General features: G+C 38.3%; 1 protein-coding gene across 3 annotated transcripts in view; it reads right to left on the reverse strand.

The window, feature by feature from the left end:
* The window catches only part of ANK3 (ankyrin 3), a gene marked incomplete at both ends in the record, with an annotated part of 196,778 nt that overhangs the window by 102,416 nt on the left and 75,622 nt on the right, over positions 1-18,740 (reverse strand). For all 3 annotated transcript variants that reach the window (XM_079535979.1, XM_079535980.1, XM_079535978.1), the window contains 4 exons: positions 2,090-2,188; positions 3,992-4,189; positions 8,334-8,432; positions 15,562-15,660. In XM_079535979.1, coding sequence (XP_079392105.1) covers positions 2,090-2,188; positions 3,992-4,189; positions 8,334-8,432; positions 15,562-15,660 — 495 coding nt within the window. The remainder of the gene's footprint in view (positions 1-2,089; positions 2,189-3,991; positions 4,190-8,333; positions 8,433-15,561; positions 15,661-18,740) is intronic.

Below are 18,740 nucleotides of genomic sequence, written 5' to 3' on the forward strand. Positions count from 1 at the left end.
CGCTGTTCTCTGTGCTTAATTTCTTAATTTCTACTGTTTCTTCAGGAGAAATTGAATTCAAAACCACAGCATACAGCAAGAGAAGCACAGACATACAACACACGCGTGAAAAAGAAATCCCCCTTCCCTCAGCACCTTGCAGCACCATCATTTTGAATATCTTGTGGAAGGGCAGTAATACAAGTTTAAAGAACCAACTGGATTGATGGAAGGTCATCTAGCAGGATATGACATCAGGGATTATGACTCAAAAGTCCAATCAACAGTCAATAATTCTTGGAGTAGAATTACCCTAAAGCCTCTTCACAGCTGCTTCTGCACAACTGTGGCAACAGCCTGCCAGGAGCTGCAAAGGGAAGTTTTGCTATCAAGAGAAGGAGAAACCTTAACTGATCTCTGGATATGCCCTGACTATGCAACTTCCTCACTGATGTACAGAAATCCTCAAGAAGATAGAGGCGAGGAAAACACACTTTTGTTCCTTTCTGATGCAGGACAGCAAACACAAGCAGGGAGGCAGAATAACTGGTTATTTCTTTTTCCTGATTCACTTAACTTAGTAAATACTTTTTAAATAATAATGGAGCGTAGGAAATGCAAAGCACTTATGTCATATTTGACCATAAACACTAACTCATATTGCAGAGATTCAAGCCTGCAACTGAAAATGAAACGTGCAAATGAAAGCATGGAATCTACCTGGAAAACAGAATTTGCCATGGAAAAAGATAAAAAGCATTTCCTTCAATAATCAGCTTATTAATCAATGTATTTGGTAACATATGGATGCTAAATATTACAGCTCTGAATTCAGCCTTAAAGCTTGTTACAGTGCTACAGACAGTGGAAGACGCAGGAAGGCAGGCAGAGCCCCTCAGTACAGGACCGTAATGAGTCTCAACAAATGCAGAGCCATGAGATCATGTGCAGTGACAGGAGATTAAGGAAGAGCTCTTGCTTTCAGAAAATTTGTCTGCATAAGCAGTTCAGAGGAGAGTACCAATCTGATGGTTCAGCTGGTTGACTCACATAGTAATGTACTACTGTTATCTTTCTTTTTTTTCTTTTTTTTTTTTTTTTTTTTTTTTTTTTAATTCTTTGTACTTAAAATGATTAAAAATGAACAGAGAAATGTTTTATTTCCACAGGGACTGATTAATATGGAGGACAGACATGACGCCTTTTTTGTGAAGGTTCTCTTAGTGCCTCTCACTCCTCTACAAACATGACTTCAAGCTACACTCTGCAAGCTTCATCCACAAATCTTGTGGTTTTAAGAACTAGTCTAGAGTTTTGTGAGCTGCAGTAAGGCCCAGTTCTTTCTCAAGAAAGCCAGGAAGGGAACTGTGTGACTTGCTACTGAATAATTGGAATACAAGCCATAAATCAAATGAAACTCCATTCTGGGGAGATGAGCTGCTCCTATTTGTAACTTTTTTAATCAATGGGATTTTTTTATCATTTTCTAACCTGCCTTCTTCCACGATGGTCCCACATTCATATATGTGACCTTTGTTCCTAAGTTAGTAGAGCATACATATACAAAAAAGCCAAATTTTCTCATAGGTTCCTATTAATTTCTAAATTGTGCCAATAACTGCACACCAATCATCTCGTGCTGACTGAAATAGTAGTGTATCGATTGCTGTCTAACTGATTTGAGATGACCTGCGATGGTGGCCAAATGACATTTCTGTGTGGAAAGTCAAACCAAGGTCTGTGAATTAAACCACCTTTAGAATTAAGTCTTGAAGGAAGCAGACTTCACCCTGATCTCCTTAGCAGTGTGAATGTCATCTACACATTTAATTACAGACAGAAATAGACAGAAATGATCATCCTTAAAATTTTACCAGTTATGTGTCACTTGTTATTCCCACTGTCTTCCCAAAGTGAACCAATTCTTTGGGTATTCTGATCCATTAGAGCAGCTGATTATCCAATTTTATGATCTTTTATTATCTAACTGAAAATCATCGCTGACTTGAGTGACACATGATCTTCAGAAATACTCAAATATTAATCAATACAGATGCAATGAATTTTTTAGGAAAGAAACACAAACAAAAGTGAAAAGACCACTTCTCACCTCAGTCACAGCTTGGATTGATGCACCATGCTTCAGAAGAAGTTCCATCACTTTTATCCTGTTCTTCTTGCATGCAATGTGCAGAGGTGTGAAACCATTCTGCAAATGAGAAAGAACACATTTTTTTGATACTTTGTACATATTAAAAGGCAAACCTGGGTATGGAAGTCACAAAAAGCATTCCTCTGTGATAACAAAACTCTTTCCAGGTTTGTTTTGGCTTCACTGAACTGTTTGTGTAAAAGAGAGAAAAATCTTCTAAAGAGGAAAGAAAGCGACCTAACTTATACAGCCACTTTTCTTTATGACATATATTGCCCATTCTAATTAAAGAAAATAATTCAATTCTCATTTACATAAAACTTTTAAAATGTTCATTTTTTTGTGCTCATTCTTCATCCCTCTTGTTTTATTTGAGACTTGTCAGAACTGCTGATGAAAAAGAATACAAACTTTACAAGCTTTGGCATTTAGATCTTTTTCTAAACTACCTTACTATTATTTCTTCTTTCATTCATTACATGCCACTTTACTACACTTTATCACAATTACAATTTTTTGTCTCTTCCATTAAATGAACTGCATACATAGCAATGGGAACATTTTAAATAACCATCTTATTTGGTGCAAAGTGATATAGCAGAACAGTAGAACAGGAAAATAAGCTGTGCAGAGCATCCAAGACCAACATCAACATCATATCATATCAACTATCATAAGCCTTTGTAACGTGAGGTCAGTGCAATTGTCTGTTCCAGTTAAGTGTGAGCAGCTCTCAAATCTGCTCCTTAGTAGTGGACAACACTCAGGGTAAACTCAGATGTGTTTCAGGGAAGGGTAAGCCTCAATTTCACATACTGCATTATATGGCACCCATCTTGTTAATCATCCTGAGTGGAGATGAGGACAGAATAGAAGGAAACAGAAACCTGTGGCTAGGTTACAAGATTAATAAAGGCCACTGCCAGCAACTCTGAAAAATTAAAACTGATGATGCTTTGATTATTATATGATGCTAAAATAAATATTACAGCACCACAATCTTTCCCACTTGCCTATTATATAGAGCAAAACTTATATATCATAATAGGTTGACCAAATACACCAAGGACAGATTCATCTGACACAGTAAACAGAGAAGCTGAAATGAGCAAGTCTTTGGAGCCTGTGCTGTTCTCAAGATAGTCAATCCCACCAGCTTTTGAGGATTTCAGGAGCTCATATAACATTACAGGGATTAACTTCAGAAGTAAAAATTTTTGGAACAGTTTTTGAAGACCCATTAAAAAAAAAACAACAAAACATTTGAAAGACAGTAGGCTGCAAGTATATATTTTTAAAAAAATAAGGAATTCAGTTTGCATGCAGTTTAATTATACTACCAGGTTTTAGTGCTGAAGTGGTTTTGAAGTAAAAATGCTTGTGGCTCCATTGCTATAATTACAAAATACCACAAATATTGCTTAGGCAACTCATTCTTATTTTTTACCATTTCACATCTTTGAGAGCAAATAAAAATTCCCCTAATTTTAAAGGTTGAAAGTGCTTATTTTCTTTATGAACATACAGAAAATGAGAATTCTCTTTGTACTAAAAACTACAGCAGTTACATCTGCAGCTGCTTAATCTATTCAGAATTGCAACAAGCTACCAGAAGGCAAAAGTGCTCCAGTTACACTAAAAATAGATAAATGACTGTTGACCATCCATAAGCAAAAGTCTGCTCTGATTGCATGAAACACATTACTAATACTTTGAACCTCAAGCATCCTCTCTTGTGCTGTAGTAATACAACGCAGCCTTACTGTCAACCATCAGCAGGCAGAAAATAACTCTCAAATAAATCTCACAGCAACTTTGGAAGAATGTTTAGCTGTGAATAGTAACCCGCTGTGTACTCACCAGTGCTTTGGCATTAGGATTAGCTTTCTTGTCCAAGAGAACCTTGGCAACTTTGTAGTGGCCACAGTGGGCGGCAACATGCAGCGCAGTCAAATAGTCATTAGTGACATCATCCACAGGCACGTTGTGCTGAATCAGGAGCTGAACACAGTTTAGATGATCTCCTTGTGTTGCCATGTGCAATGGAGACAAACCATTCTGCAAACAAAAAGACCCAGTGCTGATGGGTTACAGAATGCTCAGAGAATCAAAACTCTAATCTTGTCCTTACAGAGTGCATTGTGTGAAAGATTTCACATGCCCATACAGAACCCAAAATCAACTGGGCACATTGAATGTAACAGTGAAGGTCTTAGTCTGATAAAAGCCATACGGAATTTGAAGCGTATCTGGTGAGAGTATATAGACAGCTCCACTTTAAAAAGTAGGTGTAACAGCAATGCTATGAAAGCTTAGCTTATTTCAGCTAACATAGCTCAGGTAAGTTGCTAGAGTTAACCAAGCTATGTGAAGAACAGTGCTTAGTGACTTTTAATACCCTAACCAGCACATCTGCTGTTTTAAAAAGCTGCATTAAACTTCTTGTTGTAATGCAGCCTGCAAATGCCAGGCAGGAACAGAGCATCACTCACTGATCACTGTAACCTTCCCTCATCCGTCCCCTAGCGTATCCCTGAATTTGGTTGTACACATACCTTACACATCTGTGGAGACCATTCTTCATTTTTTACAACAGCACAACAAAAATTTTTTACAACAGCAAAAAAAAATAATCTGAATGTGACCACCATGATGTGACCTACCAGAAGTTGATAAGGCTCTATTTAATCAGGGAAATGCTGAAAGATTCATATTTGGGAACTAAATCTCCATTGAGACTTGCTGCTTGCACTGCTTATGGCAGCTAATCAACAAGCTGATGCCTATTTTACTGTTCCAGAGTAAAAGACATTAAACACAAGAAACAATTCCCAGAATTCCCATTTGTATACTTTTTTACTCAGTCCTTCTGATGCCAAAATTAGATTCAAGTTCAGGAAGTAGCACGTAACACTACGTAATCTATAAGTGACTGACAGTACACTGGTTGCTATCACATAGAAAATAAAACTCTTGCTCTCAGATGCAGTGCCCTCATGTGACCACAGTTAGCAAAGGCAAAGCTGCAGTGTAAAACTGCAGAGATCTCAGGCTTTCTGAAACACAAGAGCTCTTTCCCCTCCGCTCCCCTGGCAATATCATAACAGTAAGTAACAAACTTTCAAAATAAAAGTGGAAATACACAGTGAAATATTTTTTTTAAAGTGACATGGGAGAAGGTTAGTGAAAATGAACAGGCCAATGCTGTCCTAATTTGAAAGCAGTTTTGTTCAGTGCTGAAAAGCAGAGATTCTTGGGCACTGTTCTATCTTTTGAGTAAGATTATCTCATGGGCATGATTTATGTTGACTAGGACAAACCTCTTTCCTATTCCCAAAGGTTACTACAACAATTATATACATGAAAGCTAGATACTAGCATTGCAATTTAAATGTAATTAAATAAGATAATAAGGGAAAAACAAAAATCACATTAATTTCCTACAGTCACCAAGCCCTCCCTGGTGAGGGCTTTTTAGGCGTTAGCAAAAAATCATGGAAGTTTATATGGTGTTCTGTTTTACTGTTAAAAGAAAAAACTCTCCAGGTGAAAAGTGTCATTCATTCTAGAGCCAGTAAACCTCACATAATAATGGACTAAGAAATTGAGTATATGGGATGAAACTCCTTCATAGGAAAGACTTGTAAGGAGAAGGCTGAAAGTGATGAAAAAGAAGGGAAAAAGCAGAGCTGCTGTACTTCCATTTAGGAAAACAAACAAGACGCTTCATAAAAAAATCTGTTGTGGATGAGAAAATACACTTCATACAAAAGAGCAAGAGACAAGACTGGATGTTAAAGGCATCAATAAAAACAAATGATCGTTGTCTTCTGTTATGACGTAAAATATGTGCTTATAATTCTGTTGCAGTTTAAACTTTGAATGTCTTTGTCTTCCCATTTATAAAATAAAAACATTACGTATAACACCTTTATCCTGTATCACATCCGTGCGGTGAGATAGTTTGTAAAAGGTGATTTGGTACTCTGAGATGGAGCCACTATATAATAGATACATGTTGCTTTTATGCAGATTATCAAGAAAATATTTAAAGATGAAGTTTAATAGGAATGAAAGAGATCAATGGCCAAATGGTATCTTAAAAAATAAATAAAGAAAAAAAAAATCAGAACAGGACTAGAGAGATTAAATAGAGTGTCAAATGCCTGAGTGGGCAAAGAAGCATATCAGTGATACATAGCATAATTTGTAGCTGTGCTAAAGTACTTTAATCAGAGGAATGGTATATCTCACATAGCAAATCAGGGCATACTCAGGGCTACAATTCAGGTTCCTTTTGCTCTTGGAAAACTCAGGATAAATTAGTAGGTCACTACCTGCCCAGAAAATAAATCTGAGGTTATTCCAGTGTGAAACAGGACCTTTGCTATCCTAATAATCTCTTAATAGGAAAAAGTGATCAAAATGCAGTCTAGTTATTCCCCCTAAATAATTTCATTTGATAGGAGAAAACTCTGAGACGCTCCAATTCTTTCCAAGATGTGTTCTATTTGAAGAGAATGGAATCATGAGTTTTACAAGATGACTGTACCATAGTTTAGTGCCAAATGAATGGCTTCATTAATGTCATTCAGAGGTAGAAACTTCTTAGATCACTTTCTGAAAACAGCAGAATTTACACATCAGAGAACAGTTCAGGAAGCTCTGCACTTTCTTCTGCTCATTTTTAATATGTAATATAGTTTTCCCTTCTCCAGTGAGGAGCTCTCATTTTGCTGCAGGTGTCCAAACAAGCCTCTGCAGTTCAATGTCCAAAGCGCGTCTTCCAGCACTGTGCTATTTCAAACCCACCAACCTATCTTCTCACCTGTCTGATTTCAGCTAACGAACTATGGGCCACACAGTGTGAATCTCCTCAGAAGAAGAACAAATTCAAAGCCCACAGACCCCGAATGGCAGGTTAATCTTCAGGATAACTCCTGGCATGCAAAATCCGTGTGGCAAAGAAACATAGTTCCATAAGAGTAGGTTTTATTTAAGACAGCGAAAACCAAGGAAATGGGGTTTATGCTTCCTCCATCAATTAACTGAGCTAACAGAGAGTGTGGAAAATTCTGACTGCCTGGAGTACAAGCTCTAGACTCAGTGTGGCTGAAACAAGGGGATATGCCCTGGAAAGCAATTTACTCCTCCTTCTGCTTGAGGAGATTCTAAGTCTGGGTTCCTGGAGTCCATGGAAACTCAGCATGCAGAGGACAGGTGGATCCTGTCTGTCAGATTAACCATGACAGCACTTGCCAGTGACTCACTGAGCAGAACCAAGCTGGTGTCACAGCCTCTCCAAACAGAAAGCTAAATATAGTCCAGAGAAGGGGAAAAAAAAGAAAAGAAAAAAAAAAAAAGAAGAGGGAGGAGAAAAGCAGAATATAGAAGGACACTGAGAAAGAATAGGGCAGGATGACAGAAGAGAGGAGAAATAACAGAAGGAAACATGACATGTTGCTTACAGACTTGAGAGCCAAAAAGTGGAGGAACATTTCTTGGGAAAGAACATCAAAAAACTGCACAATTCAACTGTCAGTCTTTGGATGGTAAAGTCATGGAATGTGTTGTGCTACAAACAAGACTACTGCATCGAGATTTAAAACCAGCAATAGCTGCAGCACAGATCACCAGAAGAAGAGTTCTTGTGCTTTAATGCTAACCCATGAGCCTAGAGCAATCTGCACACATTCTAGTGCAGGTGATGTGAAATTCCCATGAAGAACTGTGTGACAAACTGCAGAGAGAAACAAAGTGAAAAAACTGGTAATCACTCCAGTTCCCAATGAAATATAAGCTGTTACCTGCAAAAAGATGTTACTCTATTTATATCCATTCTCTCTTTTCTAGCCTGAGGGTAATTCAGTGCAAGCTGAAAATATACTGTAATCACCATGTATTTATTCCAGGATACAGACATTTTCTAGCTACTGTTATTCTAAGTGTTGGGGTTAATTACCATAAATGCCTTTTCGGTCGGCAGAAAAACCTTTTCTTGTGCATCTTGATTTAACATATTTTAGATATGCAGACGTGTGCTACATATGGCATCCACTTTGGAGAGCTCCCACACAGGTACTTTAAATAGCTATGAAACAGGGAAGTTATTATCAAGCTCTTAAATACAGTATCATGCAGAATTACAGCTTCAAAAAAGTACAAGGACTATCCCTGCAGAAAATAGAACAGTATCAGTTACCTTTGTTTTGGAAAGAATAGGAGCACCACGATCCAGCAGCATTTCTACAACTTGTTCATGGCCGCTTCTTGCTCCACAGTGGAGGGGGGTCAACCCATCCTGGGGGACACAAGCAATATTATCTATTACACTCAGACACAGTAAAGTTTGCTGGTTTTCTTTCTTTTTTTTTTTTTTTTGTTTTGTTTTTTGTTTTTTGCACTTTTATTAAAAAAAACTGCAATGTCTAAAGAAACTATTTTCTGCTGGGTGCTGATCCTGTGCATCTGAAGAGGTGAACCCATTTATTTAAATGTACAGAGTACATTTTGGCTCCATTTTCTAAATATGTAAATAGTTGTATCAAATTGGTGCAATGGGCTCTTCGACTTTACAGGCATTAAGAAAGATTGTACATCAGGTACTTCTTGATTGCACGTCTTCAAGAAAACTGGGTCAGTCAGTATGCATCAAAGCAAATGGATATTACTTATATTTAAAAAAAAAATCTTTCTTATTGAGTTTGATTTTATTACATTGATTTTGACAGGTGTACAGCAGATGAGAAAACTATCTTAACCCTGGCTGGTAAAAGTATGCTGGATTAATTCTTGTTTCTTGTAGCGTAAACCATAACTGTGCAACTTCCAGCTGAATGTCTGATCCAGGGTCACAGCCTGTTCTCAGTACTTCTTTCAAAATAGTTTTCTTAATAATAGTTTTCACAATGCTAGAAATACGTTCCTCAATTAAGACGAAGACACTTTTTTAACATCAGAATTATTCCAAGTTAATTTGATTGTTCCTTGTCTTGTACCCTGTTTAAAATGTTCAAGTACTCTGTTTTCCATAATGGGTGCTATGATGAAAGACAGCACACATGCCTCGAGTAACTGTGAGTAAAGTCACATGGAGTTTTTCAATACCATATGTCATAATGGTTATTGCAAATAGTAATGCCACGGCTTTCAGAAAAATTAGGAAGAAAAATGTATGTTTTTTGAATTAGTAAAAGCAAATCTTTCACTTGTTACAAGCAAGCCAAATTTGCAGAAGATTATTGTTATACAGCAACTACATTGAATTTTCACCAAATATGTCAAAGGAGAAGCCCTTATAACTAACAAGGAAGCAAGGTAAGCATTTTCTAATTTTTCAAGCACAGATCATAAAGGAAGGGGCCCCTCTCCAGTGTCTTTCACCACTCTTAAAAATACTTCATATCGCCTAAAGTATATTACAACATTTTTTATATAAAGGATTATCTAATTTCTTATCACGTCTCCTATGCTTGTCAATTTACACACACTCTGTATGATAGAAGATTCTCCTAAATTACCTTATTCTATGTATTTTCCCCATATATAAAATAATGTTCTGTTATTAGTTTAAGGCTAATGAAGTATAGAAGGCAGCTGGAGGGATGGAGGTACTGATTTTGAGAGTCTTATGCCCTTCTCCTGCTTCTACTTTTTGCTCTCTCCTAAGAAGCTTTTGAAATTCAGCAGCAGAAATTCTTCTGATTTAATTTTTCTGCTGTTCTCATTTAAACCTAATGTGGCTCTAACTGTACACTTTCTATTACTTAAGACATACAATTCTGATGCAGGTAAAGGAAAGATTTTTGGATAAGACTTAACTTGAATGCAATTCAGGAGCTATTTATTCATGCAAGACAAACACTCTTCAGCTCACTTCTCAGATTATACCAAGATCATAGAGAATAAGATGCATTTGCTCACCTCTGTAAGCTGAATAGAGCATCCTGAATTACACCAGTGCTCCCCAGAGCACAGAGCCACAACAGTGTGGTTGTGCTGGGCCCACAGCTGCTTCCTGCAGCTGACAAGGCTCTGGCAGCACAGGAGGTGGCAGGCAGGCAGTCACGCCTGGCCAATCACACAGCAGCCCCAACAGCAGATATATCACACGGCATGACACAACACTGCAATGCAATGTAGGTTCTTGTTGGGACACCATATCTGAAGCTATTCTTATGAGAATGTCAGGGCTCCCATGAGAAAAGGCAAATATGCTTTGAGACAGCTCACTCAGCTGCAAGGGGTTTTTGGTATTCTGAAAATGAACCAACTATTCACCCAGAATAGTAAATTGCTATATGGCCCTAAGAAGAAGTAAAGAAATTCAGAGTCGATCTGAAACAGGTCACAGAATGATGTACAACACACAACATTTACATATATATTTACAAAAAATCTGAGATTAGAAGACACTATTCTGAAGTCAGCAAGACTACTGATTTTGTCAGATTTTCTAGTTGCTTACTTATGGTTGATACAGACTACACTACACAAAGCATAAAATGCACCACATGAGTTAAGAAGCTATCTTTCCTTAATATGATAGTCTGCAATGGCTCTGAAAAAAACATTACAAACGATTATGACAATAATCTGCAGATTAAAGACAGTCTAAGTATATACTGACATAACAAATCATATCATTTGTATTATCTATTCCTCCAGAGAGCCCAAGAGCATCTCCAGTAGAAGCCAGGAGGAAAACAGGAGGGATTCTGCTCAGATACAGGCTTCCTTCCCATAAGCACTGCACAAATTACTGTGCAGTCTCTAGGATACTGTGCTGTCTCTAGGATTTATCATCCCTATTCCAGCATGGTGAGCTTCTTAGCAGGTGCTTCTGCCCAGCATGGCCTCTACACACCCTAAAATCACACAAACTCTTCTTTTCATCAATGCTACTACAAAGAATCACCAGTGCAGCAGGGTAAGAAATGAGCTTTGCTCTGCTTACACATGCAAAATATGCTGCCAAGTCAGTGCTATTCTTCTCATGATTTTTAATCTTAAAGCAGGAGGCTTTTCTGGAGCAGCTTATGTATGATCTGATGCATCTTAAAAAGAGTATATCCCACATGTTCTCATACAGATATGAGTGCTAGCCTGTTGTTTAGCTATAAAATCAGTAAAATGAAGATTACAGATTTACTGTTAATCCAAGCTAAATTGTGCTCAGTGCCTGCTTCAGACAAATTCACTTTGGCATATGCAGTATTAGGCAGCCAAAGAAAATCAAGCTAATTTGATCAGCCTAATTACACTATTTTTTAAGTTTTTCTGGAAGATAGAGAAAAAATAATTAGGGCAACGTTCAGTAAACATGTTACATCAGGCATTAACAGGTCTTTGCTTGAAAGTTAGTTAAAGACCAGAGTTAAAAAAAGCTGCCAAGGGCAGACAAAAACAGGGCATGGTTAGGGCTTTGCATGGCTAGTTACTGAGGAGTACACTACAGAATTAAGTACAAAACCTCAAGTGCCAGCTGCTAGACATTACACACACACACAAAAAAAAAAGAAGGACAGCTGGAAGAGAAGCAACTGATTAAAATAAACAGGACAAAGTAAGTATGAACTAAAGAAAAAAAAGATAGCCGAGTCACAAAATGAATGCAAGATCATTTTTTGAAATAACCTCATATGCTCATACATTATCTGAACTCTTAACTGCAGTTCAAAGGTGCACAACAACATTTGTGGTGCTCATCAAATCCTATTCCTAATGAATACAGTGAAACCTTGAGGCCATGGATGTCTTCTACAATAATTTTAACAGGATAAGGACTTAGTCCTTCACGTTAACCTTTTGTGCAGAACCTCAGAACTGCAGTCTCCAGGACCATCTGCCAGCAGAAAACATGAGTGCTCAGAGAAATGACTAAGGAAAACAATTCATTACCCCAACTTAATTTAATGCTCAAGAAAGACTTTATGTGAATTTATCTACAAAATGGGTATGTCTGTGAAAAATAAAAGCCAACTCTACATGGAGAACATTTCCACTACCAATTCCAGAGAATGGACTGTGGGCACATCAAAAAACGACAGCTGAATAGCTAAATTTGTCCCATTTAAGATCCCAGCCTTGTTGGCATTTTTTCAGCATCACAGGATGGTATCTTCTGCAAACTCCTGTAAAGGTCAGTTACAATCTGATAAGGAGAAGCAAAAGGGCTGGGAATTCCTGCCTCTGAGCAAGGGAAACAAGCTCTTTTCAGGTACTGTTGTCCTTTCATATGGGTACAGTAACGTTGTAGTTCACCTTTAAGGAGGCCTTTTGTGCTCCATAATCAACATTTGCATTAAATAGTATCCAAGAAAAAAATGATTTTAATCAAAGCAAAACAAAACAAAAAAGCTACAGAACTCTGCTTCACTTAAAGAAGAGGTCACACCTACATTTATAAAGCTTTATAAACATGTGTAAACTTATAAAAGAGAAGCCTCACTTATTTTTTATGTGCAAATCCCATTCCTGTGTAAAGTTGCATGCTCTGCCAGCACCTGCCCCTGCCTCTCGAAGAGCACTTGGAGGCTGGGCTCAAACTGAGCATCCCGCTGATGGACGTGATTTGACAGTTAGAAAACACAGCCTTGGCAGCTTGTTGCCTTTCAGTATGCATAGTAGTGGTCATACTGCTATAAAGGGATATGACTGCAGCTTTTGTCATCCTGTATTTTTGTAAGACCATTCTCAGCCTGAGACATTAAAAAAAAAGGAGAGCACTTAAGAAAAAAAGTGAAATGTCTGCAAAACTGACACACCTCGATTATTCTGCCTTGGGAAAAAAACACTGGGTCAGGTAGGAACAGCAAGAGAATTTTAATAGGAACATGTAGTATAATGGCTCACAGCAATTAATCATAATTATTGAACAAGTCATGCAGTCTCTGCTGAAATAGAGTTATTTTCTACTCTAGTATTGCATTACTCTCAGCCTTCTCCTGCTTCTCCTACTGACTTGTAAATCCTTTCTGACCTATTCCAATGATTCTCTTCCCTTTTCAGATCTCCCTGGTAGAACCCCTTACTGCCTAGACCAGGGGCTGGTAAACCCTTGCCAGGATGTGTCGGTGCTGCTGGGAGGAAAGCTTCCAAGTCATCACTAACTAGCACAAAATGATGCCTCTGGCGATGCCAGAGAAGTGCAACATACATATGGCACAAGTAGGAGAAGTTACACAAATCCCTTTTGATATATGGGAGAAGTATTTGGAGAATTCTCTAGGTGAAACCAGAAAAGGAAAGGAACAAAAACAGAACAAAATAACAACAAAAACCACCAAGCCACAAGATCTTCCAGAACTGCACTCTTCCCTCACTGTGAAGCTCTGCCAGACTACAGAGGTGTTAATGCTTCCGTCCTCTTCCTAGATCCTGTTTCCATCACAGCCCATATTTTTAGTTACATAAATTATCCTAATGTCTGACCCTGGGGTCTGTGACACAGAAAATGTAACAGATCATGTTTTTGTAACTACGGGAAAAGAACAAGTCAGACTTCAACTATTTAAAATAGTGGTCCCCAACTTTCTGGCTGCAATAGCCAAATAAATGCTTGTAGAGAGGAAACAAAGAATTCCTTCCCATGTTCCCAAATGCACATCTGTCACATCATCAAAATGGGCTCCCCCTACACAGGATATGCACCCCTTGCCCTCTAATCCCAGCAGCACCCAGTGTGGCAGGTAGGAGACTGGTATTTCAATCCAGAAGAAAGAAATCAGAATCATGGAATGGCTGACGTTAAAAGTGTTTGAAACATGCCTCCAGTCTGACTGCTTTTTTAAACAAAGGAGGGCAAGAGAGAGAGGAAGAGAAGAGGAGGTTACTCAGAAAGAATGGTCACATCCCCCACACAAGGCAAACCCAGGAGCCAATACCACCCTGAGGGAGAAAAGTGCTTCTAAGAAACTATCACAGCAGAAAAATCAAGGGTGAGACACAGAGCCAGCAGCAGAGGAAAAAAAAAGTCAAATTCTGTGATCAAGTGCTAGCTATGCTGTCTTTTTGATATACAAAGGTAGAAAGCAAAGGGAAGTAACAAGAAAAGAAAATAACAGTTGTTATAGATGTGGGGTACCACATCCTGACAAGAGAATGGATCTGTATGGCAGTCTGTTAAGACTCAATTCCATACAAGTTAGTGCACACTGTGCATAGGACCAAAGATTTTATGCAGGCTGTTCTTTAAACCCTCTTGAGACGGTGTTTCTCGCTAACGTCAAGAGCAAGAACCACCCACTGTGTACAAGTTATCCCTTCCATACCCCCCAATTATAAAAAAATAGATGCATCTTACAAAGAAATAATGAATTGCTTCTAAAGGTAAAGCAGAAAAACAACTGGAAAAAAAAGTGTGAATAGAGTGAAGAGAAAAGGAGCTGACCCAGTTTTTGAATTTGTCACAAAAATAAAAAATAAGAACGTCTCTCAACAAAGACTGCAGGAAATCTCAGACACTGCTGAAAGCCTAGAAAACCAAACGGAAATCTGTGCATACAGCAGTAAGTGCATAAAAGATATTCTTAGTTTATATTCTTGATCTGTTCAAGATTTTTTTTTTCTGGTGAAAATTATACAGAAAAATTAAAAATGAAAGACAGATACACGTCAAGCTAACATTTCAAGGAAACTACGATTGTTCCAAAGGTACCGTCACAACACCATGAAGACTGCCCCACCTGTACAGGAGCATGTTGCAAAGACTGCTGTGACAGCCCGCAGTACTAGTTCTAAGGTTTACTTCACAACTTCTGAACATTTCTTTTGACCACTGTGTAAGTAAATAAAACAGTCCTAAACTGGTTTGATTGGGTTTTAACTACAACAATTAGATGTAAGTGTCTGCACTGACCTTCTAAGGACACTCAGCAACTCAAGTCAGGCACCATCTGGATGGAAACCATCACAACACCTGGCACATTTACTCACAAATCCAAGCCAGTAGTTAAGCACCAAGTCAGGCAGAAGCTGAACTGTCACACAGCTCTGCAAGAGGTGGTGAGATTCACCACCAGTGCTACACTCTGTAACACTGCCCTGTGGATGAAGAAAGGCAAACATACTGCAGTGAAGGTTATTCTTTTAATATTCAGGTTCTGAAAGATCTGAATTGAATTCTCACGTTTCAGTATTTTCCTGTGTAGCCATTTCTACCCCAGCTAATTCAAAACATCATTTAACTTAGTTCTCTAAGGACACAGAAAATAGTTTGTTCTGAACTTTGCCATTCAGGTGTTTCACATTGTTTTAAGAGACGTAAATCGTTAGCATCCTACTGCAATCATTTTATAAGGGAATGCAGTACAGTACAGTACAGTTATGGTAGCCTGCCAGAAAGACGAATGATTTAGTTTGTACAGCAGCTTTCAGGTCAGAAGCAAGAACTCCATACAGTCACTTGCAGTATTCACGCTGAAGCTTACCCTTGTTTTGGCATCAATTTTAGCTCCTCGATCAAGTAGGAGTTTGACCATATTTGCATTTCCCCTCTTCGATGCAACATGTAATGGTGTGATATCATTCTGTGGAAGAAGAAAACAAAACATGAAAATAAATTTACATGTCTTTCAGGAACTCTACAATTAGTTTGCTCACAGAATGAATTATGTCAGCTTTGCTGAGGGATAACATGACTTTATTTATCTGGCAATATTAAAGGAAGTGAAAGCTGAGTTTCTCCACATTTGAAAGGTGATGGTAGGCCATTATTTTCACATTATAAAGAGAAATGCTTAAGTTGTGATTGGAATTATAACAAGACATCATGATTGTGCCCCATTTGTCAGTTTTTGTACAAGACCTAAACATCATCAGTCTTACTTTTTAAACCCTAGCAATTTTCTCCATCTGTGCCTGTTTCTGAACATATAACAGAAGGAACGAATACATCAAAACTTCATTTGTCAGTTAGGAGCTATGAAGATTTAAAAAAAAAAAAAAAAACAGCATTTCATTTGGAGGTCTCATTCATAAACAACAAGATGCCCATGTCATTTATTTCTATCAGCAAACTCTGACTCTTAAGCAGCTTCGTATCACGGTTCCGTCACTCATTTCATCTACCTGACCAAATACTTCCCCTTCCAGTAGGCTCATGTGTGCTTCTGCAGTGATGCCCCACAAGATAGCAGAGTGTAGCTGAGCTGCACATTGAGGGCAGTTACATAACAGATGCGTGCATGCACAAACATGATTTTTAACAAGATGTAGCTAGGACATTTCTTTATGCTCTGATGAATCCTTTATCTGTTGGTGTATGAAAGACGCATCCTGGATATATTTGATCATATGGAGCTAAGTGGAGATAAAAGAACATAAATAGAGCATGCAGCTACAGTATGGAGGCAAACAATTTTAAAGAACACTTTTCTGTGCGTTCAGGAGCAGCCCAAACAGCTGGCTGTGTAAAGCTGGCTTCCCCCTGACTGAGCAGAAAGCAGTGAATTTTAGTGAGCATGTGTCCTCTGGCTGACTGAATTGGAAAGGCACCCATTACCTTGACTAGTTGGAGAGCTGTACAAATGTCTTACCTGGCCAACGGAGCGTTAAACAGCACTTCCTCAAAACTGCAGGTGAGTGGAATGAGAGAAAGCCAGTACCAGAAAAAAAATCTCACAGATGTGACAAGTTGACTCACAGCTTAATACTGATGCTCAGTACCTAACCCAATATGCTCTATTTTTATTTACTTGCAATTTCCCTATGAAGCTAACCCACAGCTACTAGACAGTATGAATTAATACTACCGCAGAGGTAAAATACACTTTAGCAAGAGGAAATGACAGAGCTGCTTTCTCCAGTACGAATCATTAGAGCATCACAGCTACTTTGTCAGAGTAGTTCCCAATTTATTTAAAAAGTGAAATAAAATGTAGAGACAATTAACACACTAAACAAGAAGTATGGTATGCCTAACCTTCTCAGGGATGTAAATCTGAGACCGCATAACATGCAATGTGTGAGTTGGTTTTGAAAAAATGAGTGATTCTATCTGGCTGGGAGTTAAATTCAGATATAATATGGGGTCAACATATTAGTGTATCAGCTACAAAGAGGGCAGAAAAAAAAGACGACAATTATGTTGAGATACTTTATACTTTTCCCCTCTTCCCAGGAGGAAAGATGTTACCAAGGTCAGAGGGAGAAGATGACAAATTGTACTTTCTCAATAAAGAACAGTAGAGGAAATAACTCTCATATCTTCAAGTAAGGGGATACTGCAGGTAATTTAGGACCAGTGAGGACCAGTTTTTTCTGCTTGCTCTGCTTGCTTGGGGTTGATGGACAAAGAGACTAACTCAGCCTAATAGACTTCAGTGCCCTGTTAACATCGCAAAATAATTTCTACAAATAATTTCCTACATTAAGTAGAGAGTAGAAGAAATGTCTTTTCTAAGCATCATCAAAGAAATAGAAGAGGAAGATGAAGGCATTACAAAAGGCAGGAGTAACACAGATTAAACATGTGGTTCTCATTTGACACCAAACTAAATCAAATTCGTGTGGCACAGGGGAAAATAGCCAGACAAGAACATGCTCATTGATCTAATTCTTCACCAGCCCAATCTTTTAGATTGTCTATTGCCTTAAATGAAAGACAGTTGATTCTAGATTGAATGGATGAGCACTGGCAGACAAGCACCTCAACTGCAAAAGAGAAGACTTCCCCCCAGAAGCTGAGGGTTAGGTTACACTGTTGGTCTGCAACAGAGGGGAAAAATAATACTTATTGTTATAGTCAGAAAGGAGTCCTGTTCATTTCCTTCACATTTCAGGTTAGTACAAATACTATCATGACTTCCACAGTTGGTCTCTGCTTCTGGCAGGGGTCAAGCACCCTGGCTGGGAACATGGTGAAATTCTCCAGCACCTAACAAGCACCAAGCTCACTTGTACAAGCTGGAGCCAGCAAGCCTCCTTCCCTCCATTTGATAGACTGTCTTTACAAAAGGCATATACATTAAAAGTCTCTAATACCTTGAAATCCTGAGTTATATTTGGTTTATACTGCATTAACTGCATTCACATTAGAAAGAGACAGGTACATAAAGGATATATTCATTTTAGTCACAGATTGTTAGGAAAAGCAAAAAACACACAGCTATTGGGAAATAACGATTTGAACAGGAATAAAGGAAATGGAACACTGTACACCCAGTGAAATATCTGTCCTTATGAACAAACTCAGTTCCTTTTTGCTGGAAAAAGAGAGTTGCAGAAGCAGTATTTGCTCACTCTCTAGGGTTTTTTTTTTCCACACTCTATTAACCTACTCAAGCAGTTCATGAAAGGAATTAAGAGATAAAGGAGAAGAAGCTTATTCGGCCCTGCTCAGCCTTATCAGCTGTGAAAAATATTATGGGAATACCAATGTAGAGAAAATCAAGATGGGCCAGTTTTCCATTCAGAATTTAACTTCGGCATTTAGCTAATTTGAGCTTTCACAGGTAGCAAATGATATGAAGTAATAATTTGGGTTGCCAAGAGTCCTGAGCCCTGCACAGATGAAGGGAAACATTATGTGAAAATCTGTACAACTGCCCACTAAATTTTAGGGCAAGCAACTTTGGTCACTACTGGGCTTAGCTGAGGCTTAAGTAAT

Source organism: Tetrao urogallus (genome assembly GCF_951394365.1).
Source record: "Tetrao urogallus genome assembly, chromosome: 5".
In the NCBI taxonomy this organism is placed as follows: Eukaryota; Metazoa; Chordata; class Aves; order Galliformes; family Phasianidae; genus Tetrao; species Tetrao urogallus.